The following is a 26,858-nucleotide window of genomic DNA, read 5'->3' on the forward strand; positions in this document are numbered from 1 at the left end:
ATAGGAGTAGAAGGTGGGGACAAGCATGGAAGTCAGAAGGCTACTGCAATAATAATCCAGTTGACGGATGACAGTGGCTTGGGTCAGGGCGCTACAGGCAAAAAGAAGGGATTAGACTCTGGATACTTTGAGAGCAGAGCCATATTGACCATTAAGAAATAGGGTGGAAGTAAAAAGAACAGTCAAGAGGTTAAAATCTCCTTAAATTTTCCAAATAGATGGGTACAAACATCTAATTTACTTACGTCTCATTGCTTTAATTTGCATTTCCCTAATCCCTCCTTACCCTCGTCTTTCTCTTGGTTAACACTTGATTTCCTTACCAACAATCCTGCTTACTGGGTAGCCTTGCTGTTTAGGCCAAACTCTGAGATTAATTTCTCATTTTAGAAGAACAGCATTGCAGAGCTGGTAGGTAACACAGGATTACTTGGTCAAACCTCCTTAAAGGTGAGAAAACTGGGTTGCTCAAAAAGGTTAACTGAGGCTCAGTGGAGTGACTTATACAAGGTCACCCAGCTAAGTGTTGGAGCTTTATTAAAATTTAGCTTTCCTGATAACCACTCTATTTCACTTTCCATCGTCTATACCATCTTCTTAGAAATCTGTTTTTCCAATAAAACTAATTGAGAACCAACAAACTCATTTCCATGAGGGCTCAAATTTGGATAGGATAGTTGATCAAAAGGATTGTCAATAAAAATTTACTACGCAGGCTAAGAAACTAGATTTGCATTGCTTTTTCCACTGTAATCTTCGAAGCAGGAGAAAACAGGTGAGGTGTCTTTCCTGCCTAGCTCTGCCAGCCCCTCATTCACACTGAGATCAGTAATCATTCCTCGGGCTCCTTTCCACCTTATTACCATTCTAATTTGCCTTAGTATAATCTACCTAGGATATTAGGGTTTTATTTTTTTCCCCTACTCTAATAAACCAACCTTTTAGATGAAGGGAAAACAGAAAAGGGGTAAGACCAGCTTATCTTAGTAAAAAAGGAATTGGGAAAATTAGAACGTGGCAAGCCAAGTCTTGCTGAGTTTGTCCTGTTCAGCACATCTCTGTCTCACTGCAGGCCTGGGATGCTTTAGGAAAAATCTGATGTAGGGTGCTGGAAACGGGCAAGAGGCTCTACTGAAATAATAAGGAAGCAGTAGTGAGAAGATCCATCTTAGCCAGATGAAAGGGCCTCAGACTGGAACGGAGCTGATGAGGGCAGTTAAAAAGGTGAGTGGACACTACAAAGCTGCTGCTGCTGAGTGCAGTGTGTGCCTTACCTGCCCCTTCCAAAAAAGCAACACAAAGGCCTTCTTCAAAAGAGCAGTTTGTGCTGGCGACAGAAAATTTGGGAGATGTAAGATTATAATCCTCCAGCCTTTTCTGTGCATACAAATTGTGCATACAAAAAGCACTGGTAAAATGCTTGTGCATTCTGTTGTTAAGCTGTTTTTCTCAGTTAACATATTGAGCATTTCTTCTGATTACTGAATATGTCCCTAAAATGTGATTGATAGTGGTTATATAGTATCTTATTACATAAAATAGTTTCCTCCAACAAGCTCTTCTTTTTTTTTTTTTTGTAGTACGCGGGCCTCTCACTGTTGTGGCCTCTCCCATTGCGGAGCACAGGCTCCGGACGCGCAGGCTCAGCGGCCATGGCTCACGGGCCCAGCCGCTCCGTGGCCTGTGGGATCTTCCCGGACTGGGGCACGAACCCGTGTGTCCCCTGCATCGGCAGGCGGACTCTCAACCACTGCGCCACCAGGGAAGCCCAACAAGCTCTTCTTGTTAGACAATGCTGATGTTCCTAGATTTGCATTCTAATATATTTCAGGTAGAGGCAGAATTACAAGGTAAAGGACTATTTTTTTTAATTGGAAAAAAAATTCAAGCATGTATTCTTTATTTAAAAAATGACTCAGGGACTTCCCTGGTGGCGCGGTGGTTAAGAATCCGCCTGCCAATGCAGGGGACACGGGTTCGAGCCCTGGTCCGGGAAGATCCCACATGCCGTGGAGCAACTAAGCCCATGTGCCAACTACTGAGCCTGCGCTCTAGAGCCTGGGAGCCACAGCTACTGAACCCCGCGTGCCACACTACTGAAGCCCGCGCGCCTAGAGCCCGTGCTCCGTAACAAGAGAAGCCACCGCATCACAACAAAGGGTAGCCCCCACTCGCCGCAACCAGGGAAAGCCTGCATGCAGCAACGAAGCCAACGCAGCCATAAATAAATAAATAAATTTATTTAAAAAAAAGACAAAAAAATTTTCAATGTAAAAAAAAATAGAAATACAGAAAAGCACAAATAGAAGAAACATCAACTATAATCCCACTATCATTCACACTTTGGTATACCTATCCTTCCAGTTTTAAAAAAATATATAAACAATCTATACAGAATTAGGTTAGTATGCATGGTTTCATAACTGGGTTTTCTCATTAAACACAAGTGTTTCCTCATATCTTTACTTGTTCTTCCAAAACATGAATTTTAATGGCTATAGTTTTCCTCTGTATGGTTATGTCATTTCCACTAGGATATAAGCACCACAAAAGCGGGTACTTTGTGCAAATCAAAGAACAGTGCTCAATAACCATTTATTGAACACATACATGAATTTAATCAACTCCTTGTTGCTGGACATTGAGCTTATTTCAAACTATTACATTCTTATACAAAAATCTTGCAGACAGCTCTAATTACTTCCTTAGACTCAACTAGAAGTGAAATTTATTGGGTCAAATGGTACACATTTTAGAACATTATTAGGATGACCATATAATTTATCATCAAACCAGAACCCTTCTGAGAGGAAAAGGGAACATCATTCAGGCCTGCCCTGGCCCAACTGGGATGTACAACAGAATTACAGGATACATGATGCCAAACTGAGCCTTAAAGGTTATATAGCAAGTTACACTGCCACTTGCAGAGCATGAGTGCCAGTTTCCCCAGACCTAACATTTGTGACTCCACTCTTGATACCATATACATCCTAGAACAGAGTATCTACCCTGGCATTTTTGATATAAAATAATAAAGAAAACAAAATATCTTCCCCTTGATGTTTTCTCTTGGTTTCAGGCTCCTTTCTAGGGGTCTTGTTTCCTTTCTAGATGTTGGCAAATGTTTGCTGTACAGCCTGGATCATATCTTTTAGACTTTGTTGCAATTATTCAACTCTGTCATTTTAGCATGAAAGCAACCACAGATAATCTGGAAATGAATTAGTGTGGCTGTGTTCCAATAAAACTATTTATGGACACAGAAACTTGAATTTCATATAATTTTCATGTGTCACTAATATTATTCTTCTGAGTTTTTCCCCCCACCAGTTAAGAATGTACAAATGATTCTTAGTCCATGGGCAGTACAAAAACAGAGGGCAGCTCACAGTTTGCTGACACCTGACTTAGAAAACATCTGGTAGACAACTAAAACAAACTTGGTGGGGGGGGATCATCCTCATTTAAATGTAGAAAAATCACCAACTTTTCCTTTTTCCTTGAGCTGTATCATTTCTGCTGTCAAAGTATAGTTGCATTATATACATCTTCAACTATATGTACCTCACAGAAATATACATAAAAACGAGAGAAGTGAACTGTGCAAACAATTCTGCTCAGCCCTCTCCACCCCGCAAATGAGTCCAGGAGCACATCCCTAGAGGAAGCGTGGGCTGGGAGACAGGAGTCTTCCATCCTCTTGGCTGGCCTCAGTTTCCACATGCTTCTCACAGCATACATATCTTGCTTGATGGAGTGTGAGTTTACAGTTGGAACATGTATTTTTTGTAAAATATTGACCCTGAACACAAGGCAATACCTTCATCTGATAACTGACTAAAGAGCAATCTTCTAATGCTGAAAGATAAGCTGACTGCTGGATTTACTAAATGACATGTGTTGGTGTTCAGTGGGTCACATATAACATACACAGTGTTCATATAATGTACATTATTAAAAATTTAAGGGATTTTTCCAGTGGTAATTTTAATTATATAAAATTATCCTATCACGAACGAATTTTAGAACCTATGTATGTACACATAAAGGATGAACCTGTTAACTTTTATTCCTTCAAACAAAAAAAAACCTACCAAGGATTATAATATAAACTCAATATTCAACACTCGTAAGAAAAAAAAGGCAGGACAGAGGAGAAATGCAAATTTGGCAAGTCATGTCGCAAGCAGCAGGTATCAAAGCAGCTTCTGGTCAGTCGTCCACACAAACAAATAAGCCAGAATGTTTCTAAGAGTCCAGATAGTAATAAAATATTGGCAATATTATGTTTCTAGAAAGGAGCACTAAATTTCCATTATTGTTTGAAATAGCAATATCCATCTAGGAAGATGGTAATAAATATTTTCATTTTATGAGTGAGGAAACTGAGGCCCACTGAGACAAGGTAACTTAAAGGCTCAGGGTGTACCGAGGTGAACTGGTGGGGGTACACAGATTAAACGCAGTGCTTCATGCATTTTCCATACTGTCTACAATACAAAAAACAGCAGTGACTGGAATATCAAGGAATATTCTTTCCTGTGAGACAGCCACAAAGAATACTTAGGGCAGAAACAGCTAGAAGGCTTCAACAGCATGAATACAGCAAGTGAAAATAGGAAAAAAACGAATCCCAGAATCACTTACCCTCAAACATAGATACAGATCTTTAATTTAAAACTGAGTAAGTTTATTCATGGGGAAAACAGTTACAGAATACCCTTAGGACTTTTTTAGTCCAACAATTAAAATTGCATTTAAAAGCCAACGGGAAGAGTTTATTTACAGACCTGAAAGACATCTGGAGAAACTACTGTCCCTCTTTCCTTGGGTTTATATATATTTACCCTTTAGGCAAGAGAGATAACTGTGATTGTCTTTTCTAGGAGATGCGATTTCCAGTTCCACTGTCTTAAGTGTATAGGATTTTTCTGTGAAGGCCAGAGAAGATCAAAGAATTTGGTGTTGACTGGAAGAATTAAGAAGGTAAGACTAATGGTTGGTTCATGGAACCACAAATCACTAGATGGGGTGGTGGAAGGGGAACTGTTTCCCATCAATAAAACCTGAGGTATTTAAAGATTCCACAGACATGGAAACTCACGTCTACCTTGCTCAGAGATAACGGCGAGGCTGAGAAGGCTGTTGTGGGAGCTCATACCTCCTTGGACTTCGCACATACGTTAGTGCCAAAACCTAACCGGGACTGGATCACGTCAAGCACTTCTCTGACCGAAGTGGTTAATCAGTTTTCTCTTCAGGATGGGTTCCAAGGCAACAGTGTGATCAATGATGAGTTTTTCCCTGTCTCTGCTTTTGGCCTGTCTTTGTGCTGAAGTCTGCGGCAATACAAAACAGCATGGTCATTTACTGTTAAGACCTGCCTGAGTAAAAGAGTGGGGCTCTCCAAGTCTCAGCAGTCAGGGTTTAACCTAGCTCATTTTACTTGGCTGTTCTCATCATCCAGATGGTAGGAACCCTCTGGGGTGATGTCTCTTTTATTCTCCTCCATGAGTTCCAAAGGGAAGTCCTGACCTATGGCCAGCACCTGCCGGACAGTCATGTTAACACGAGCAGTTTTCAAGTAGCTGGCGCACACCTGCCAGTCCTCCACAGAACAGGGCTCCACCACTGAGTCTCTGGGGAGGTCAGCTGGGAGAGGCGTCTCTAGGCAGCAAGGCAAGCTTTCCCCTTCCAGACTGGGAAGGACCCTCGGGACTGCATGGTTCAACAGGCGGCTGAAACCTGACATTACCATGATGTCACCACTGTGCAAAAACATGGCGGTGGGCGCTTCATCTCTTTTGAGGCCACCCAGGAGAAAGATGGCAGACTGTCCGAAGCTATAAAAAAAAAGTAAAACAATACAAATAGTAAGTTTCTGTTACTAGCCATGACTGAGAAAGTTACTGCCCACTGCTTTTTTTTTTGGTTGCACTGTGCAGCTTGTGGGATCTTAGTTCCCTGACCAGGGATTGAACCTGGGTCCACAGCAGTGAAAGCATCAAGTCCTAACCATTGGACCACCAGGGAAGTCCCAATCCTCCTTTCTATACCATGCTAAGATCCTTCTTTTCTGGCTTGTGTCTATGAGCGACCAGCCCATGATCTGTTATTTAAACTTATTATAGCCCAGAGAACTGCTGCAAAATAAAATCTGAAGCAATTAAATAAGCAAATTAAAATTTATTTGGGTCCTTTAATATATATTTATAATTCCTGTTCACTTTAAAGATAAGGCAATTAATAAAAAATTCTGTTCCTGCACTTTCCTCATGAGATACAGGTGCAGTACTTTGCAGAAATATAAACTTACATTTAGGGAGAAAAGGAGAGTAAACTTTTCAGGCTTCTGTGCTTTGCTCTCCTCTATTCCAAAAAGGTTGCTCACTTTGCCTTATGGCCTCTACCACTTATCTATTCCACAGACACTGACAGTACCTCTCATTATAAGACAGACTCCATGCATCTTAAACAGAAATATTCATTGTAATTTGGTCATTACTCGAAAAGGACTAGGCTAATTTTACTTATGATACATGGCTAAGATGCCCAGAAGTGAAAGATTATAGAGTCCAACCATTTAAAAAATCTAATGTTTTATTTAAGCTTAAAAGTGCTTTAGAAAAAGGAATGAACTGATAAGTAATTCAAAATCCCTAGACCCAACTTACCTGAACGAAAGCAGGGGTTTGGAGTGATCTAGTTCAGATTTGTCTACATGGATTCCTAGTGTGGAGTCTAATCGGTAGTAATTCAGGATACCTGCTTCAGCTCGGAAACCCTGAAATCCACAGGCAGCGGCTACTTGCTCTGAGAGGAAAGCCAGGTCAGAAGGGAAAGGTGTATAATGATCTGCTGAGTATTTCTTTGATAAAAGTAGGGAGAATAAGAAAAATAAACAATGATCTCAGGAAAATAGGAAAGTGTGGCATAAGATTAATTACCACTTTAAAATCATCTAATTTACATGTAATATATTGATTGATTGATTTACAATGTTGTGTCAGTTTCTGCTGTACAGCAAAGTGATTCAGTTATACCTATGTATACATTCTTTTTTTTTTTTTTTTCGGTATGCGGGCCTCTCACTGTTGTGGCCTCTCCCGTTGCGGAGCACAGGCTCTGGACGCACAGACTCAGCGGCCATGGCTCACGGGCCCAGCCGCTCTGCAGCATGTGGGATCTTCCTGGACCGGGGCGCGACCCCGTGTCCCCTGCATTGGCAGGCGGACTCTCAACCACTGCGCCACCAGGGAAGCCCTACATTCTTTTTAATATTCTTTTCCACTATGGTTTATCACAGGATACGGAATATAGTTCCCTGTGCTATGTAGGACCTTGTTGTTTATCCATTCTCTATATAATAGTCTGCATCTGCTGACCCTAAACTTCCAATCCCTCCCTCCCCCATGGCAACCACAAGTCTGTTCTCTATTACATGTAATATTAATATAGCATGATTTACCCATCCCTCAAATACTACAGCCAGTTTGATTTTGGACCCCTCAGCCTGCAACGTAGTTTCATGTGATTTCACTGGTCAATCTGATGGGATGACATGCTCAAAACATCTGAATTTAAACCGACTTACACTGTGGTCAAGGCACGACCTTAAAACGGAAGTAATTTTCAGCACTTCACCCCCTGAACTGCCTCTATTTTTTGTACCTAAGGATCATAAATATCCTTTTTCTCTTAAAAAACAAAAAAACAAAGGCCAGAATACTCTCTCTACAAAACATATACAATTTCGGAGAATGACAAGGCAGCAGCCTCCTACGCAGATGAGGCTGACGGCTAGTCTGGCTATGTAAGCCAGCAGCATCCTGATCTCTTCCTTGGGCTGATGCTCCTCTCTCATTCCTCCCGTTACTCAGTCAACCTCAAATCTGATTAGAAAATCCACTTTTGTCTCACATCCCCACTAGTGTTGACTGGCTGGAGCAATGGTCATGGCTCTGGAGAGATGTGAGCTTCTTTTTTTTTTTTGTCTTCAGTAAGTGATTATTACTGGGACAAAAGACAATTTGGTACACATCTGCTCCAAAGCACAGAGGATTCAATACAGCAGAAACAATCCATTAACAGGAATGCGAACAGTAACACCAACTAGAAACCTATCACACACACACTAATCTTTCATCCACATTTTAAAAAATGGGCTTCAGTATATTTTTGTTATTTCAGTATGTTAACAATATACTTATTTCCTGTTTCTTTCTCTTCCTCTTCCTCATTTTTCTTTTTTTATTAGTCATCAATTTTATACATATTAGTGTATACATGTCAATCCCAATCTCCCAATTCATCACACCCCCACCCCTGCCCCCCGCCGCTTTCCCCCCTTGGTGTCTATACGTTTGTTCTCTGCATCTGTGTCTCAATTTCTGCCCTGCAAACTGGTTCATCTGTACCATTTTTCTAGGTTCCACATATATGGGTTAATATACGATATTCGTTTTTCTCTTTCTCACTTACTTCACTCTGTATGACAATCTCTAGATCCATCCACGTCTCAACAAATGACCCAATTTCATTCCTTTTTATGGCTGAGTAATATTCCATTGTATATATGTACCACATCTTCTTTATCTATTCGTCTGTCTATGGGCATTTAGGTTGCTTCCATGACCTGGCTATTGTAAATAGTGCTGCAATGAACACTGGGGTGCATGTGTCTTTTTGAATTATGGTTTTCTCTGGGTATATGCCCAGTAGTGGGATTGCTGGATCATATGGTATTTCTATTCTTAGCTTTTTTTTTTTTTTTTTTTTTTGCGGTACACAGGCCTCACTGCTGTGGCCTCTCCTGTTGCGGAGCACAGGCTCCAGACACGCAGGCTCAGAGGCCATGGCCCATGGGCCCAGCTGCTCTGCAGCATGTGTGATTTTCCAGGACCGGGGCACGAACCCACGTCCCCCCCATCGGCACGTGGACTCTCAACCACTGTGCCACCAGGGAAGCCCCTATGCTTAGCTTTTTAAGGAACCTCCATACTGTTCTGCATAGTGGCTGTATCAATTTACATTCCCACCAACAGTTCAAGAGGGTTTCCTTTTCTCCACACCCTCTCCAGCATTTGTCGTTTGTAGATTTTCTGATGATGCCCAGTCTAACTGGTGTGAGGTGATACCTCATTGTAGTTTTGATTTGCATTTCTCTAATAATTAGTGATGTTGAGTAGCTTTTCATGTGCTTCTTGGCCATCTGTCTTCTTTGGAGAATGTCTATTTAGGTCTTCTGCCCATTTTTGGATTGGACTGTTTGTTTTTTAATATTGAGCTGCATGAGCTGTTTATATATTTTGGAGATTAATCCTTTGTCTGCTGACTTGTTTACAAATATTTTCTCCCATTCTGAGGGTTGTCTTTTCATCTTGTTTATGGTTTCCTTTGCTGTGCAAAAGCTTTGAAGTTTCATTAGGTCCCATTTGTTTATTTTTATTTCCATTACTCTAGGAGGTGGATCAAAAAAGATCTTGCTGTGATTTATGTCAAAGAGTGTTCTTCCTATGTTTTCCTCTAAGAGTTTTATAGTGTCTGGACTTACATTTAGGTCTCTAATCCATTTTGAATTTATTTTTGTGTATGGTGTTAGGGAGTGTTCTAATTTCATTCTTTTTACATGTAGCTGTCCAGTTTTCCCAGCACCACTTACTGAAGAGACTGTCTTTTCTCCATTGTACATCCTTTCCTCCTTTGTCATAGATTAGCTGACCATAGGTGCATGGGTTTATCTCTAGGCTTTCTATCTTGTTCCATTGATCTATATTTCTGTTTTTGTGCCAGTACCATATTGTCTTGATTACTGTAGCTTTGTAGTATAGTCTGAATCAGGGAGTTTTATTCCTCCAGCTCTGCTTTTTTCCCTCAAGACTGCTTTAGCTATTCGGGGTCTTTTTTGTCTCCATACAAATTTTAAGATTTTTTGTTCTAGTTCCATAAAAACTGCCATTGGTAATTTGATAGGGATTGCATTGAATCTGTAGATTGCTTTGGGTAGTAGAGTCATTTTCACAACATTGACTCTTCCAATCCAAGGGCATGGTATATCTCTCCATCTGTTGGTATCATCTTTAATTTCTTTCATCAGTGTCTTATAGTTTCCTACATACAGGTCTTTTGTCTCCCTAGGTAGGTTTATTCCAAGGTATTTTATTCTTTTTGTCGCAATGGTAAATGGGAGTGTTTCCTTAATTTCTCTTTCAGATTTTTCATTAGTGTATAGGAATGCAAGAGATTTCTGTGCATTAATTTTGTATCCTGCAACTTTACCAAATTTATTGATTAGCTGTAGTAGTTTTCTGGTGGCATCTTTAGGATTCTCCATGTATAGTATCACGTCATCTGCAAAGAGTGACAGTTTTACTTCTTCTTTTCCAATCTGTATTCCTTTTATTTCTTTTTCTTCTCTGATTGCTGTGGCTAGGACTTCCAAAACTATGTTGAATAATAGTGGTGAGAGTGGATATCCTTGTCTTCTTCCTGATCTTAGAGGAATTGCTTTCAGTTTTTCACCATTGAGAATGATGTTTGCTGTGGGTTTGTCGTATATGGCCTTTATTATGTTGAAGTAGGTTCCCTCTATGCCCACTTTCTGGAGAGATTTTATCATAAATCAGTGTTGAATTTTGTCAAAAGCTTTTTTTGCTTCTACTGAGATGATCATATGGTTTTTTCCTTCAATTTGTTAATACAGTGTATCACATTGATTGATTTGTGTATGTTGAAGAATCCTTGCATCCCTGGGATAAATCCCACTTGATCATGGTGTACGATCCTTTCAACGTGTTGTTGGATTCCGTTTGCTAGTATTCTGTTGAGGAGTTTCACATCTACATTCATCTGTGATATTGGTCTGTAATTTTTCTTTTTTTGTAGTGTCTTTGTCTGGTTTTGGTATCAGGGTGATGGTGGCCCCATAGAATGAGTTTGGGAGTGTTCCTTCCTCTTCCATTTTTTGGAAGAGTTTGAGAAGGATGGGTGTTAGCTCTTCTCTAAGTGTTTGATAGAATTCACCTGTGAAGCCATCCGGTCCTGGACTTTTGTTTGTTGCAAGATTTTTAATCACAGTTTCAATTTCATTACTTGTAACTGCTTTTGCTGCATCCCACAGGTTTTGGATTGCCGTGTTTTCATTGTCATTTGTCTCTAGGTATTTTCTGATTTCCTCTTTGACTACTTCAGTGATCTCTTGGTTATTTAGTAACATATTGTTTAGCCTCCATGTGTTTGTGATTTTTACATTTTTTCCCTGTAATTCATTTCTAATCTCATAGTGTTGTGGTCAGAAAAGATGCTTGATATGAGTTAATTTTTTAAAAATTTACTGAGGCTGGATTTGTGACCCAAGATGTGATCTATACTGGAGAATGTTCTGTGTGCACTTGAGAAGAAAGCGTAATCTGCTGTTTTCAGATGGAATGTCCTATAAATATCAATTAAATCTATCTGTTCTATTGTGTCATTTAAACCTTGTGTTTCCTTATTTATTTTCATTTTGGATGATCTGTCCATTGGTGTAAGTGAGGTGTTAAAGTCCCCCACTATGATTGTGTTACTGTCGATTTCCTCTTTTATAGCTGTTAGCAGTTGCGTTATGTATTGAGGTGCTCCTATGTTGGGCGCATATATATTCATAATTGTTATATCTTCTTCTTGGATTGATCTCTTGATCATTATGCAGTTTCCTTCCTTGTCTCTTGTAACATTCTTTATTTTAAAGTCTATTTTATCTGACATGAGTATTGCTACTCCAGCTTTCTTTTGATTTCCATTTGCATGAATATCTTTTTCCATCCCCTCACTTTCAGTCTGTATGTGTCCCTATGTCTGAAGTGGGTCTCTTGTAGACAGCATATAGATGGGTCTTGTTTTTGTATCCATTCAGCGAGCCTGTGTCTTTTGGTTGGAGCATTTAATCCCTTCACATTTAAGGTAGTTATTGACATGTATGTTCCTATGACCATTTTCTTAATTGTTCTGGGTTTGTTTTCGTAAGTCCTTTTCTTCTCTTGTATTTCCCACTTAGAGAAGTTCCTTTAGCATTTGTTGTAGAGCTGGTCTGGTGGTGGTGAAGTCTCTTAGCTTTCGCTTGTCTGTAAAGCTTTTGATTTCTCCATCGAATCTGAATGAGATCCTTGCCGGGTAGAGTAATCTTGGTTGTAGGTTATTCCCTGTCATCACTTTAATTATATCATGCCACTCCCTTCTGGCTTGTAGAGTTTCTGCTGAGAAATCAGCTGTTAACCTTATGGGAGCGCCCTTGTATGTTATTTGCCGTTTTTCCCTTGCTGCTTTCAATAATTTTTCTTCATCTTTAATGTTTGCCAATTTGATTACTATGTGTCTCAGTGTGTTTCTCCTTGGGTTTATCCTGTATGGGACTCTCTACGCTTCCTGAACTTGGTGGCTATTTCCTTTTCCATGTTAGGGAAGTTTTTGACTATAATCTCTTCAAATATTTTCTTGGGTCCTTTCTCTCTCTCTTCTCCTTCTGGGACCCCTATAATGCGAATGTTGTTGCGTTTAATGTTGTCCCAGAGGTCTCCTAGGCTGTCTTCATTTCTTTTCATTCTTTTTTCTTTTTCTGTTCCGCAGCAGTGAATTCCACCATTCTGTCTTCCAGTTCGCTTATCTGTTCTTCTGCCTCAGTTATTCTGCTATTGATTCCTTCTAGTGTAGTTTGCATTTCAGTTATTGTATTGTTCATCTGTTTGTTTGCTCTTCAATTCTTCTAGGTCTTTGTTAAACATTTCTTGCATCTTCTCGATCTTTGCCTCCATTCTTTTTCCGAGGTCCTGGATCATCTTCACTACCATTCTGAATTCTTTTTGTGGAAGGTTGCCTATCTCCACTTCATTTAGTGTTTTTCTGGGGTTTTATCTTTTTCTTTCATCTGGTACATAACCCTCTGCCTTTTCATCTTGTCTATCTTTCTGTAAATGTGGTTTTTTTTCCCACAGGCTACAGGATTGTAGTTCTTCTTGCTTCTGCTGTCTGCCCTCTGGTGGATGAGGCTATCTAAGAGGCTTGTGCAAGTTTCCTGATGGGAGGGACTGGTGGTGGGTAGAGCTGACAGTTGCTCTGGTGGGCAGAGCTCAGTGAAACTTTAATCGGCTTGACTGCTGATGGGTGGAGCTGGGTCGCCCCCCCCACCCCGACCCGCATTGGTTTTCTGGCCTGAGGCAACCCAACACTGGAGACTACCTGGGCTGTTTGTTGGGGCTAATGGTGGACTCTGGGAGGGCTCACACCAAGGAGTACTTCCCAGAACTTCTGCTGGCAGTGTCCTTGTCCCCACGGTGAGCCACAGCCAACCCCCGCCTCTGCAGGAGACCCTTCAACAGTAGCAGGTACGTCTGGTTCAGTCTCCCCTGAGGTCACTGCTCCTTTCCTGGGTCCCAATGTGTACACTACTTTGTGTATGCCCTGCAAGAGTGCAGTCTCTATTTCCCACAGTCCTGTCAAAGTCATGCAATCAAATCCCACTAGACTTCAAAGTCTGATTCTCTAGGAATTTCTCCTCCCGTTGATGGACCCCCAGGTTGGGAAGCCTGACGTGGGGCTCAGAACCTTCACTCCAGTGGGTGGACTTCTGTGGTATAAGTGTTCTCCAGTCTGTGAGTCACCCACCCAGCAGTTATGGGATTTGATTTTACTGTGAGTACACCCCTCCTACCGTATCATTGTGGCTTCTCCTTTGTCTTTGGATGTGGGGTATCTTTTTTTGGTGAGTTCCAGTGTCTTCCTGTCGATGATTGTCCAGCAGCTAGCTGTGATTCTGGTGTTCTCACAAGAGGGAGTGAGAGCACGTCCTTCTACACCAGCATCTTGGTTCAGGGCTGAGAAGTGAGCTTTAACTTCTCATTAAGAAAGACTTTTCTGAAAAGTCTTTGATGGATGGCCAAGCCTTTTCAGTTGGAATGTGTTTTACTTTTTTCTTCTTTTCCTGAACTGCATATGAGAGCTCCTATTTAATTTCTGAAAACTAAGGGTGTAGTTAGAGAACTTTAAGGTTTTCTCTAACATTTTGTTTTAGTCCTTCAGAAGACCAGCCACTTAGAGCTCCTATTCTATCACTAGATTGCCTCTGCTATAATATAAGAATTACCTTTTTGGGCTTTCATCCCTATCCAAACTGTCTATGTACTACTCTTCTTTCTTAATTCTCTTTCTCTTTTTCTGATTACCCTTTCAGTGCTTTTGATAATTTTCACTCCATGTTTTTCTTAGTAAATGAGGCTAACTTATTCCTTGGAGAATAACAATATCTACAGTAAAATTCATATCATAAAAAACAATAAGCTAACATTTATGGTGTTAATACATTTAACTGCTTAGAATAGCCAGGCACTGTTGTTAATACTACAAAGGCGTTAATCGTTTAATCCTCACAACCACCTTATGAGGGAGGCACTATCCATATTGAAGGCAAGATTCAAATCCAAGGTGTCTAACCCAAAGAAAACCACATGGCCATTTCCCCAAATACAGATGTCTAGTTTTCCATTAAATCTATATCACTGAAAATAAGAATTTTATCATGAATAGTTCTGAGCAACATTTACCATTATTTTGAGTAGTTAACATATTTATTAATGAGCTGGGTTGACTGAAACTATGGAGCTCTTAAAAAGTAACTGATTAGTAGGAAGATGGTCTATACCAATTTGCTTTATTCAGTTTACTCTCAGAATTAGTCCTTCCACTTGGTGGCAAACATATCATTGCGAAAAGAGGCACTGAGATGCCAGCGATAAAGGAGGCATTTTCTGAATCGTAGGGGTCACAAAAGAAGAAATTGTACCTCAAGAAAACATGGAACTTTGTTAACTGTAGGACATTCTTTCCCATCTCTCTCCTGCTCAGACCTTATACAGCAGTCAAAGGCGTCTAGATCTTGGAAGTTCTTTTGTGAGTTGATGGAAGAGAATACCAGAAGTACATGGAGCTTCTTTTACTCCAGGCACATATTACGTAGAAAATAAATGATCAACAAACACTAAATAATAATGGAAATAAAGATTGTAATTGAGAACTGCTCTTGAATACAGTAAAGAAAAATCTGTATCCCTGAAGCCTCCCCAGAAGAAGCACCAATGACTTCTGATAAAATAATATAACCTGAGAACATATGAAAAAGTAATTTTCTCTTGATAAATTATTCATTCCTCTCGAGATACCATATCAAGAGGATTTTAGGAGGGGATAAATGAAAGAAATCCTTCCACATATGTATAATCTGATACTTTAAGCTTGGCCAGGAAGAAGTCAAACTATGTGGGCCCAAAAAGAATAAAAATGGAAAAACAATGGAATTAGCAAGAAAATTTTAATACCTTATTGTCCCAGTTGTAATGGTAGCCTAGGGTCACCCAGCGCAGTTTCTCTAGTAAACTTCGGGGTCTCCGTTTATTCACTTCTTTATACCTGCAAAGATTGGAGACAAAAATGATTTATTCACTTCAAATGGCAGCAATAGCCTGTTGTATGGATCCTGGAGTCTAAATTTGGTATTCTATATAAGCTGTTAGCCAAGACCTCCACAGGGGAAATTAGAACAGAAATGAGTTGACCAAGAATACAATACTACTGGGGCTTCCCTGGTGGTGCAGGGGTTGAGAATCTGCCTGCCAATGCAGGGGACACGGGTTCGAGCCCTGGTCTGGGAGGATCCCACATGCTGTGGAGCAACTGGGCCCACGAGCCACAACTACTGAGCCTGCGCGTCTGGAGCCTGTACTCCGCAACAAGAGAGGCCGCGACAGTGAGAAGCCCGCGCACTGCGATGAAGAGTGGCCTCCGTTCGCCACAACTAGAGAAAGTCCTCTCACAGAAACGAAGACCCAACACAGCCAAAAATAAATAAATTTATAAAAAAAGAATACAATACTACTAAAACACATGTTAGCATTTCTAATTTCTAATCGTTGGTTCTAAATCCTCTGCTGAATGGGATCAATTTTAAATGTCGAGTTTCCAGCATCTCAATAATAATTAAACAAAATGACAACAGAAATGCCTTTACCCGTCCATGGGAAATGGGACAAAGAGCCCTACAGATAACCGAAAATTTGGCTAACAGAACATGTTCAATTTGGTTTGCTAAAAGCAGGACGTGATTAATTACAGCTATCAACTATGTCTAGAATAATGGCGGCTTCCCAGAATTGCAATTTGGGGAAAAAACATTTGGCAAAATACAGTATACAATCAAAAATTACTGGTTTAACATGACTTCTTTAACCCCATATAACAACTTAGATAACTGAGGCCCAGCTAACAATTAAGGGCCACTGTAATTGATTTGGTTTCTGACATTCCCTTATTCAAACCACAGGAGGTTTCTGTAAAATGGAGGTATCATTTCTGTAATTACACCTTGTTTAATCAAATCTATGGGATTAACTACTCTGTTTCTTTTTTTTTTTTGGCCGCGCTGCATGGCTTGCGGGATCTTAGTTCCCCGACCAGGGATTGAACCCAGGGCATTTGTCAGTGAAAGCACGGAGTCCTAACCACTGGACCATCAGGGAATTCCCTAACTACTCTCCTTCTAAAGAGGAAGACTGTTTGATTTACCTCTAAATATCTAAAAATACAAGAATGCTAGGTCTAATCATTTTATTTAGTTTGTTTTTTCTATGTAATTTACATCATTGATCAAAAAAATTTTGGGGGGGTCTAGGAACCACTGCTCTTTAAAAAAGAAAAGATTAGGCTGCTTTAAGGAGTTTATCTTTTGACAGGAGATGACAGATAAGTATAAGAAATGAGGGGAAAATTTAAGGCAGTATAAAATTTGGCACTAAACTGAATAGCACAAGACTTGGAGGGCCACTAGAATTAAGAAAAAGCAGAGCTCAAAGTCAACTGTCTAATCAGTTAAGGCTTCATGGCAGAGTTGGGGAGTTGAGTATGGCATTGAAGAATGGTCAGCATTTAAACAAGGAGTGATGCAATAGGCAATATAGGCACAAAGCATGAACAGAAGCAAAGGATTTATTACAGGCTCACACTGTAAGTGGCACTCATCTTGAGGTCTGACAAAGTTTACAGAATAGATGCCATCTGTCCTCAAAGAGTTTACATTCTAAGGAAATTGCCACACAGACATACATCAAGACCAGTAACTCAATAAAAAGAATGGATCAAACACTGATATATTTAGGACAGCTGTGAAGAAAGAAGCATAGCAGGTCCGACTGCTATCCTTTGAAAGCACTGCATATTAGGTTGGCCCTTGGCAAGCATCTGGAACTTGGATTCTGGGGAGGTTCACACCATTGCCAGAACTCACTGTGCCTACATTGTATAAACAATACAGTTTATGCTGAACACCTGCCTCCCTTCTGGGAGTCTGAATTTTTGTACCTGTCAGGCAGAGACTGCCTATGTGCCATCCCCTAGTAAAAATCTGGGCACTGAGCTTCTTTAAATCATACTGATGCTGCTGGTCCAGGAACCACACTTTTCTAGCCAAAATTAAAAAACAAAACACCTTCTCTCTCTTTCTAGCTCAATAAGAGATCATTTTATTCTTGACAAAGAACCCAAAATCAGATTGATCTGTACAAATAAAGATAACAAGGCAGCTCTGAAAACTTGACGGCATTTTAGACATTTGATATGGCACCAATAAGTTGCTTTTCATCAAAAGATTGGGTCTAATGTTCTTTAAGAACAGGGTATACATTATTATAATTAACACAGGTTTATGGTATTAATAAAATTATTAAAATTATAGTAACAACCAAACATGAACATATAGCCTATAACATATCCTTTAAAATTTAGTTTCTTTAGGAAACCAAAAAGAACATGTCTTTTCTACCTTAACTGTATCACTATAAAAAAGGCTTTGGGTTTTGCCTATATTATAGAGGGGGATAGGTCCAGGATGCAAAAGAAGTCAGAGAAGAGCCATACTTTCACAAGCAATAAGTCCAGTCCTCATAACAAAAAGGAAAAAAAAAAGCTTAAAGACGCTTAGTGAAAGAACAGTTGTGATCACCGAGTGTGCCATTTTGAGGTGAAAATGTGTGTGTGTGTGTGTGTGTGTGTGTGTGTGTATGTATGTACTGTGTTAGACCCAGGTAGGTATGAGATTCTATCCCTTATTTCATATCCTTTTCTGAGAACTTGACTTCCATTCTTGCCTTTGTATAGAATTTCTGGAAGGAAAAGTAGCAACAATTGTTGTAACACTTGCCTTCAAGATGTGAGAGGACTGGCCAGTGCTAGACATTTCTTGTCTTAGTACCATTTAGGGACCTTTCTGGTCCCCACGGGCCTCGTGGGTAACAAAGATTCCAAAAAATTCACTTGAACATTGTGAATAGTGTAAGGCCCAAACCAAGTTTCACATGCTCCCAGATCTTTTTCAAACAGAAAATACTGAGGGATTAATGAAAGGATGGGTGGGCTGTTCTTTTTTTGTACCTGATTTGTCCAAAAAAGAAGCCAAGAAGGCTCAGTGCCAGTGGAGCCACTTATCCACCCAAAGGAAGGCAGGGAATATGATGGCACCTAACCTAACTTTAAATCTTCACCCAATTATCCAAAAGAATGTTTTCAAGCAGGTGTGACCCTAATTATTGGTTCTCACTGCAAACAGAAACATGCTGCCCCTCCAGGCACTAGCTGGAGGATGATGGATGGGTGGGCTGGCACCTTCTCCCCTGGTGAATGTGCCCACCCAGCACTTTGCTCACTTTCTGTCAGGGGTAAAATCTTAATGTAAGCGTTGGCATTTCTTTCAGCAATCTCATCCTATAGCACTGCTTTCAACTGAACCCTAACTGGGTAGAAACGAACTCCTGTCCTGCTTGTCCACTCTCTATGCAGTGGGTACGCACTGGTATTTTCTTTTCTTTCTTGCCTCAAGGGACAGTAGTGAACCATTGTGAAAGCAAAACTACTCACTCAGGGCAGAAGTCTGAAGGTTGTTTATGACAGAAAACCTTCAAAATCCTATTGCAGGTATTGCTTTTTCGATCATTTTTAAAGATTTAAGGATTGAGTCTTTCACAACTCTGAATATTTCCCTCCACGACTACAGCTTTCTGTCCTTCATCCTTTCCTAGTCTCTCATTTCCATTAAAGCTAAAGTTCCATCTCTTGTCCCTAGAACTCCATTTTTTCAGTATTTGAGTGCTTCCAGTTTTGTTTCCCTTCTCAACCTGAACCTGTCAGTCAGCGCAAATGGACATCCAACTCTACCTTAACACTCTTTTGCTATCTTGCAAATGTTAGTCTTATCTAATCTTCTACCTTCTGCTGTAAACTTTCACCATTTATCCCAAGTCCTCAGTCCTGCTCTTGCTCCCTTCCAGGACAAGGAGAATACAGAGGCCTGATCAAGTGATCCAGTTACTGATTTCAACTTTCCTCCCCTACACCTCTAAACTTTTTGAAATCCTTACTCTGTCCTTCCTTCCTGGTTTCAGCAGTGGTCTTACTTCTTTTCATTAAGGCCAATTCTCCACCTATACTATCTCCCATTTCCCTGATGTGGCCTCTGAGGCCCTTCTCCATTATCATCCTTCTTCTCATATTTTCAACTCTTCCTGTGTACTTGTTTCTTCCTCTTGATCTGCAAAAATGTTCAACATTTCCACATACTTGAGAAAACATCTTTTCAACTTGACCTCTTACTCGGATACCCTATATGTCCTGCCTCCCTCTGCTCCACATTGCTTCTTCTCTTCACAATTAAACGTTCCTAAAAGGACTCAATATTTGCTGCCCCCACCCCTCCTCTGAGATCTGACTTTTGCTTACACCACTCTACCAAAACTAGTTTAGTTTCAATTATACCATTTAATTGTCAAATCCCAGGCCTACAGACATGGTTGGTCCTTCTCTTATTTTGGAAACACTTCCCTGCCTTGGCTTCTAATAGTACCTTTTTTCCCACCCAGAGCTGATGCTTCCTAGGGCCAATCGCCTTCTTTTCTCTGTATGTTTTCCATAAACAAACCAAAAAAACACATTATTCCCACTGTTTGCTTCACTATGGCCTTCATGTGTAACTCCCACATCTATATCTATCTCTGTTTCTCTCCCTCTCTCTCATTATGCTCCTAAGCTCAGTTCCATATTTCCAAAGGCATACTAGACATCTCCATGTGGATACTCCACAGGCATTTCAAAAACAATTAAGCCCCAAACCACACTAAGGATCACCTCTGCTCATTCTCCTCTTCCTCCAAACCCTATTTCCATTAAATCTTAGTATATAATGTTCCACTGAGGAACACGGAGGTGCAGGTATGTTTTTGAGATAATGATTTTGTTTTCTTTGGATACAGACTGAGAAGTGGAATTGCTGGATCATATGGTAGTTCTATTTTTAATTTTCTGAGAAACTTCTATACTGTTTTGCATAAATAAATAATTACAGCATTATTTACAACAGCCAAGACACGGAAACAACCTAAGGGTCCAACAACAGATGAACGGATAAAGAAGATGTGATACACACACAGAATATTATTCAGCCATAAAAAAGGGAAATCCTGCCATTTGTGACAACTTGGATGAAACTTGATGGCATTATGCTAAATGGAATAAATCAGAGAAAGACAAACGATCATACTTTTATGTGGACTCTAAAAAATCTAAAATAGAACAGACTCGTGGTTGCCAGAGGCGGGGGTGGTGTGTGTGTGTGTGTGTGTGTGAGTGAGAGAGAGAAATGGGTAAAGGTAGTCAAAAGATAAAAACTTGTCATTGTAAGAGAAGTAAGTTTTGAGGATGTAAAGTACAGCATGGTGACTATAGTTAACACTGTATTATATACTAGAACGTTGCTAAGAGAGTAGATCTTAAAAGTTCTTATCACCAAGAAAAATAATTTGTAACGATGTGAGGTGACTAACGTGAACAAAGTTTATCGTGATAACCATCTGGAATATATACACGTATGAAATCATCATGCCGTACACCCTGGACTAACACACTGTTATGTGTCAATTACCTCAATAAAGTTGGGGGAACCCCCACAACTGAAGTGTAAACGTGCCTGTCACTTAGAAATCTGTGCATAATCCTTAACTACTTCTCTGTCACTTTTCATAATCTCTTGGTTCCCAAGCCCTATACAAAATGTCTTTTCCAGGCCTTTTTCATCTTTTGTGTGGGTTATTAAGCTAAATTCTTTCTTTTTTTGGCCGCACTGCACAGCATGCAGGATCTTAGCTCTCCGACCAGGGACTGAACCTGTGCCCCCTGCAGTGGAAGCGTGGAGTCTTAACCACTGGACCGCCAGGGAAGTCCCTTAAGCTAAATTCTTTTTTTTTTTTTTTTTGCGGTACGCGGGCCTCTCACTGTTGTGGCCCCTCCTGTTGTGGAGCACAGGCTCCGGACGCGCAGGCTCAGCGGCCATGGCTCACAGGTCCAGCTGCTCTGCGGCATGTGGGATCTTCCCGGACCGGGGCACGAACCCGTGTCCCCTGCATTGGCAGGCGGACCCTCAACCACTGCGCCACCAGGGAAGCCCAAGCTAAGTTCTTAATTGTGCTTTTTGCAATGACTAAATTTTCAATCCATTTTCCTCACTGCCACAAGAATTATCTCTCTAAAGTGAAAAATCTATTACTAATCTTGATGAATTCCTCCTGTTTATAAGGACAAAGTCCACATTTTTCTATTGTGAAATAAAATTTATGTTTTATGGCAAGACGAGATAAATTCATTCATTCATTCATTTATTTGCTGCGCCGCACTTTTTGTGAGATCTTAGTTCCTTGACCAGGGGCTGATCCCAGGCCCTTGGCAGTGACAGTGTGCAGTCTTAACCATTGGACCGCCAGGGAACTCCCAAGACAAGAAAAATTTAAACATAAAAAAATCTTCTCTGCCCTTTGGCTCCCTCTCTTCGCCTTACTGTGCACTGTGTATCTGCATTATGCATCGAGCAAACCTTCCCCCATCGGCAGAAATACCTGCTCACGTAAAGAGCAACATTCTCTTAGCAACAAGACAACTCCTTAAAAGATAATGTTCCTTCTTGATCTTGTAAAGGGATGCTTAGATCTGGATTGTGTAAATTGTCAATAATCCATCACTTAATATACAACTCTCTGTGTCAAAAAACTTATATAACTGTGCCTTGACTTCTAATGGCTGAACAGTTCTTGGAGCTTTCTGACATGCTGTTCCCAAATAATCCTCAATTTGGCTCGAATAAAATGTTTCCATTTCTTTCTTAGATCGATTAATTAATTTTTTGTCTACAGTATATGGCATGCAAACCCCCTTATAATCTGGCACAAACCTTTCTACTTTCGTCTTCAAACATTTCCTACAAGGTAACCTACCCTCCTTCTTTCATGGCTGTGTTTTTGACCATACAATTTTCTACTGAAATGCTCTCTCCTCTCCTACTCTACTCTCTGCATAGCAGATTTTTCTAACTTGCTTTTCCACACAGTTTAAACACTTAAGGGAAATCTTTATCCTCGACTCAGTCTCTCCCTCTATCTACTGTGCCCATACAGTACCTTGCACTTCCTCTATTAAAGAATACAGCTTTAGTGCTGTAAATACCTTATGAAAGCACCTGAATTCCTCCTTTAATAGTCCCTTCCTCAAAGACATGTAATGAGTTTTATATCTATGCTAGCACCAAATATTTCCTAAAGCACAAATGTACATTATTTAATAAATTAATGAAAATAAGATGGAAAGGTATTGCACTATACAGTTTTTAATTGATGATTCTCAAGTTCAGCATTATGCTTTTATTGGACTAATAGAGAAGATATCAATTTACTTAAAATTAGTATTTACTGAACACCTTCTAATATATACTAAGAATTGTGGTTGGTGCCAAGGCTACAAGAATTTCAAGGTCTGGGGTCAGGGATGGGGCAGGGCAGGTAGTAGGAAGGAGAAGGGGGAAGATGACAGGATTCACTACAATAAATGCTATAACAGCATCATAAAGTCTTAAAGAAATAGAAAGGGGAAGGAATTCATTCTGCTTCCACATTGAGAATATCAATGGAAAAAAGCACACATACAAAAATGGATACAAAGCACTTCATAAGCTAACTTATGGAATAAATAAAGCTAAGTTGCTTTATTTAAATGTATATTTTCCCTTGCCTTATTCTTTTTTTTTTCTTCCCCGGTATGCGGGCCTCTCACTGTTGTGGCCTCTCCCGGATGCACAGGCTCAGCGGCCATGGCTCATGGGCCCAGCCGCTCCGTGGCATGTGGGATCTTCCCGGACCGGGGCACGAACCCGTGTCCCCTGCATCGGCAGGCGGACTCTCAACCACTGTGCCATCAGGGAAGCCCTGCCTTATTCTTTAAAAAGTTATTTTTGAATAGATAATACATTCACAAAATTCAAAAGGCATAAAAAAGTATCCATTAACTAAGTAATTCTTCAAATATTTATTTAGTAACTACCATGCACTGAAGAATAAAAACACAGGGCAAGGGGATAAAGAGGACGGGAAACAGGGGCTATTTTTAATTGAATAAAGGAATCATCTCATAAAATGACATCAGAACAAACAGCTTGTACAAAGAATCTGAGTATGCCTGATGTGTTTAAGGAACAGAATGGAAGCCAGTACTGCTAGAGAATAAATGAAAAGGAATAGGAGATGAGGTGGGAGAGCCAGATCATCTAGGCCTCATGGCCTTGATAAAGACGTCTGATTTTATTCTAAGTGTGATGGGGCTGTAAACAAAGAATCTGACTGGCCTTTGTCCTTGGTTCTTTACAGCAAGGTTTTAAACCCTTGGAATTTCTGGGAGGGATAGGAGTATCTGTTATTCACTGTGGACCCTAAGACCACACCTGAGTTTATGCTTAAAAGATGACTCAGGATGTCGGTTTGTTAAGCTAGAAAGACCAATGTCAACTTAGAGGGTTTAGGCTTGAAGTGATATTAGCATGACCTACTCGATAGGTGGAGGGCTAGAGACTGAGTTCAAGCATGCGGCCAATGAGTCAATCAGTCATGTTCACGTAGTGAAATCCCAATAAAGCTGTGAACACTAGGCCTTGGGAGAGCTTCCTGGGAGGGCTACATGCCCTGATTCCATGGGAAGAGGACATGGAAGCTCTGTATTCAGGACCCTCCAAGACATCACCCTACAGATCTCTTCATTGGATGGCCCTGATTTGTATCCTTTATAGTGAAATTATAATCATATGTATAATGCTTTCTTGAGTTTTATGAGCTGTTCTAGTGAGTTAATGAACCTGAGGAGGTCATGGGAATTCCCCTGAATTTGTAACCAGTTGTTAAGAAGTGTTGTACAGCCTGGGGCCCTCCCAAACTTGTAGGTGGTGTCTGAAGTGAGGGTAATTTGGTTAAGGACCACGCCCTTAACTTGTGATGTCTGTGCTGACTCTGGATGGTTTGCATTAGAATTGAACTGCAGTATTGTACATTAGAAACTATAAAAGAAATGACACAATTTCTATACTCTGTAGAAAACAGACTGAAGAGGCACAAGAGCAGACACAGGGAGACCTGTGTTAGGAGGCTACTGCAGTAAATGATGGTGGCTTAGACTACAGTGGTTGTGATGGAGATGCTGAGGAATGATTTTGTTTATTACAACTGTAGACCCTACTATATTTGCTGGAGGGTTGGAGTTAGGATTTTTTAATGGCTGTATAGTGGCTGCATTCTACTGTTGGGGTCTGTCATGCTTGATTTATCTGATCTCCTGCTGACAGACACTTGTTTCTCATTTTCCCCCCATTACAAACAATGCTGCAATAAAGATGCTTACACCTAACTATAGTACGCTTGTGCGAGTATCTCTAGCTACACTATTCACTGACAATAAACTATGAACAAAACATAGAATTGAGGTGCCCTAATATTGTGAACAAACTATTTCTGCTAATATGTTCCAAATATTCCTTCATTTCCTACTTAAAAGTTTCTTCCTCCCTGACCACAGAAACCTAGAAAGTTAAAATCCAAAGGATTCTTAGAGGTCCTCTAGTTCAGTGGTTCTCAATGTGAATGCTATGGTAGATAATCAGAATCTCTAGGGAAATCTTTTTGAACCAGACCTTCTCCCTTTCTGATATGCTCTGGGACAGTGGGAGAACTGGCATGTACTGTCTAGGTGACTCTGACCGTGATTCAGTCACCTTGAATGGCTTATCCAGCCCAATCCCTTTGTTTCCCAGATGAGGAAACTGAAACACACTTTCTATACAGTGACAGAAGGAAAACTAGTCCCTCATCGATTTTCAGTGCTGCCAGCAATGTCTGAGCATATCAATTTCTTCCAATCCTTGACAACAGAAGGTATGACCATAGCGTTTTTCATTTTTTGCTAATTTATTAGACCAAAAAAAAAGGTATCTCACCATTGTTTACAGGATGATTTATTAAAGAGATTCATCTGAGCTATTATAGAAAATGACAACTGGGATTTCTACAGTCATTTGTCAGAAACAAAAAAATCAATTACTTGAAAACACAGGCTGGCTTAGTAACAAACTCTAACCTCTCTGACTAATTTCACTCAGCCATGATCTTCCTTTACTTTGCTCTCAATTCTACAGAAGATATACTTGAGAACAGGATTTTCCTTACTGCTCTTGTCTATAACATAACCTACAGACCAAGAAGGTTTTAAAGGAAAACCAATGCATTTAATTTTCATTTTCCTTTCAACTTAAGAAAATCGTCTATTTCCCTGCTAGAATTAATATGACATAGTTTCTGAAAACTATACCATTAGAGCCACTTAAGTTCAAACAGACCACACAAAGCTGGTATAATGGTTTTAACAGGATGTTCTAAGGATTTCTCACATATTATCTTGTTTAATCCTCACACTATTAAATGAGGAAAAGACGACTCTGAGGTACAGAAAGGTTAAGAAACTGCTTAAGTTAACAAAGCTAGTAAGTGGCAGAGCTGGGATTTGAACCCAGGCAATCTGACGCTAGAACTAGTATTTTACATCACTGAACTCTTTACAATCTGGCCCTAACCTACCTTTCCGGTGTCATCTCTTGCCAATTCTATTCATGACTTCCAGGAAGCATCTCCCATCATCTATCTTTAATCTAGCCACTTAAGTGACCATACTCATAATCTTATAAACTCTATCCCTATACCTGCCAAATTGTATTTAATTATGTTTACATGTCTCTGTCCTCGACTAACCTACAAACTGCTTGAAGACAGGAAGTGTGTCTTTTTGGTCTTGAATCTCTAACACACAAGCACAGTTATCTGACACAGCAGAAACTCAACAGGTATTTGTTGAATGAACACATGAATGTACATATTCTGTGCTCCTATCTCACAGAACAAGTTACTCTGTCTTTGCTCAGGCTGCTTTCTCTATCGACAACACCTTCTTGCTTTTCTGACTGGCAAATTCCTAATCATTGTGGTTTTTTTTTTTTTTTTCCGGTACGCAGGCCTCTCACTGTTGTGGCCTCTCCCATTGCGGAGCACAGGCTCCGGACGCGCAGGCTCAGCGGCCATGGCGCATGGGTCCAGCTGGTCCACGGCATGTGGGATCTTCCCGGACCGGGCCATGAACCCACGTCCCCTGCATCGGCAGGCGGACTCTCAACCACTGTGCCACCAGGGAAGCCCTCCTAATCATTTTTGAAGACTCATTTCAAATGGACACAGAAAAAAAGAGGATAATGGGCCCAATTAAAAAATCATTTTTCCTTGACACCTCCTTCTTGCCTAGAAGGATTATTCTTCCTCTGGCCCCCACTGCATTTTCCTAAACACCTATCGTAGCAGTTTCTGAGCTCTATTATTTTATTCCTTTTGATACTGAGTTCCTGCTGTAGACTATGCACTCCTGAGTGCAGGGACAGTGTCCTG

General features: G+C 40.3%; 1 protein-coding gene and 1 long non-coding RNA gene across 2 annotated transcripts in view; one reads left to right on the forward strand and one right to left on the reverse strand.

Annotated features, from left to right (window-relative positions):
• The window catches only part of LOC125963382 (uncharacterized), a 60,486-nt gene extending 52,486 nt beyond the window's left edge, over window positions 1-8,000 (forward strand). Inside the window, exon 2 of the long non-coding RNA XR_007475266.1 lies at window positions 7,233-8,000. This is a non-coding gene — a long non-coding RNA (uncharacterized LOC125963382). The remainder of the gene's footprint in view (window positions 1-7,232) is intronic.
• ALKBH1 (alkB homolog 1, histone H2A dioxygenase) overlaps window positions 2,224-26,858 on the reverse strand; it is a 32,196-nt gene continuing 7,561 nt past the window's right edge. The window contains exons 4-6 of the mRNA XM_004286954.4: window positions 15,348-15,438; window positions 6,678-6,871; window positions 2,224-5,846 (exon numbers count right to left, since the gene is read on the reverse strand). Coding sequence (XP_004287002.3) covers window positions 5,441-5,846; window positions 6,678-6,871; window positions 15,348-15,438 — 691 coding nt within the window. The 3' untranslated portion in view covers window positions 2,224-5,440. The remainder of the gene's footprint in view (window positions 5,847-6,677; window positions 6,872-15,347; window positions 15,439-26,858) is intronic.

Source organism: Orcinus orca, chromosome 2, assembly GCF_937001465.1.
Source record: "Orcinus orca chromosome 2, mOrcOrc1.1, whole genome shotgun sequence".
Taxonomy (NCBI): domain Eukaryota; kingdom Metazoa; phylum Chordata; class Mammalia; order Artiodactyla; family Delphinidae; genus Orcinus; species Orcinus orca.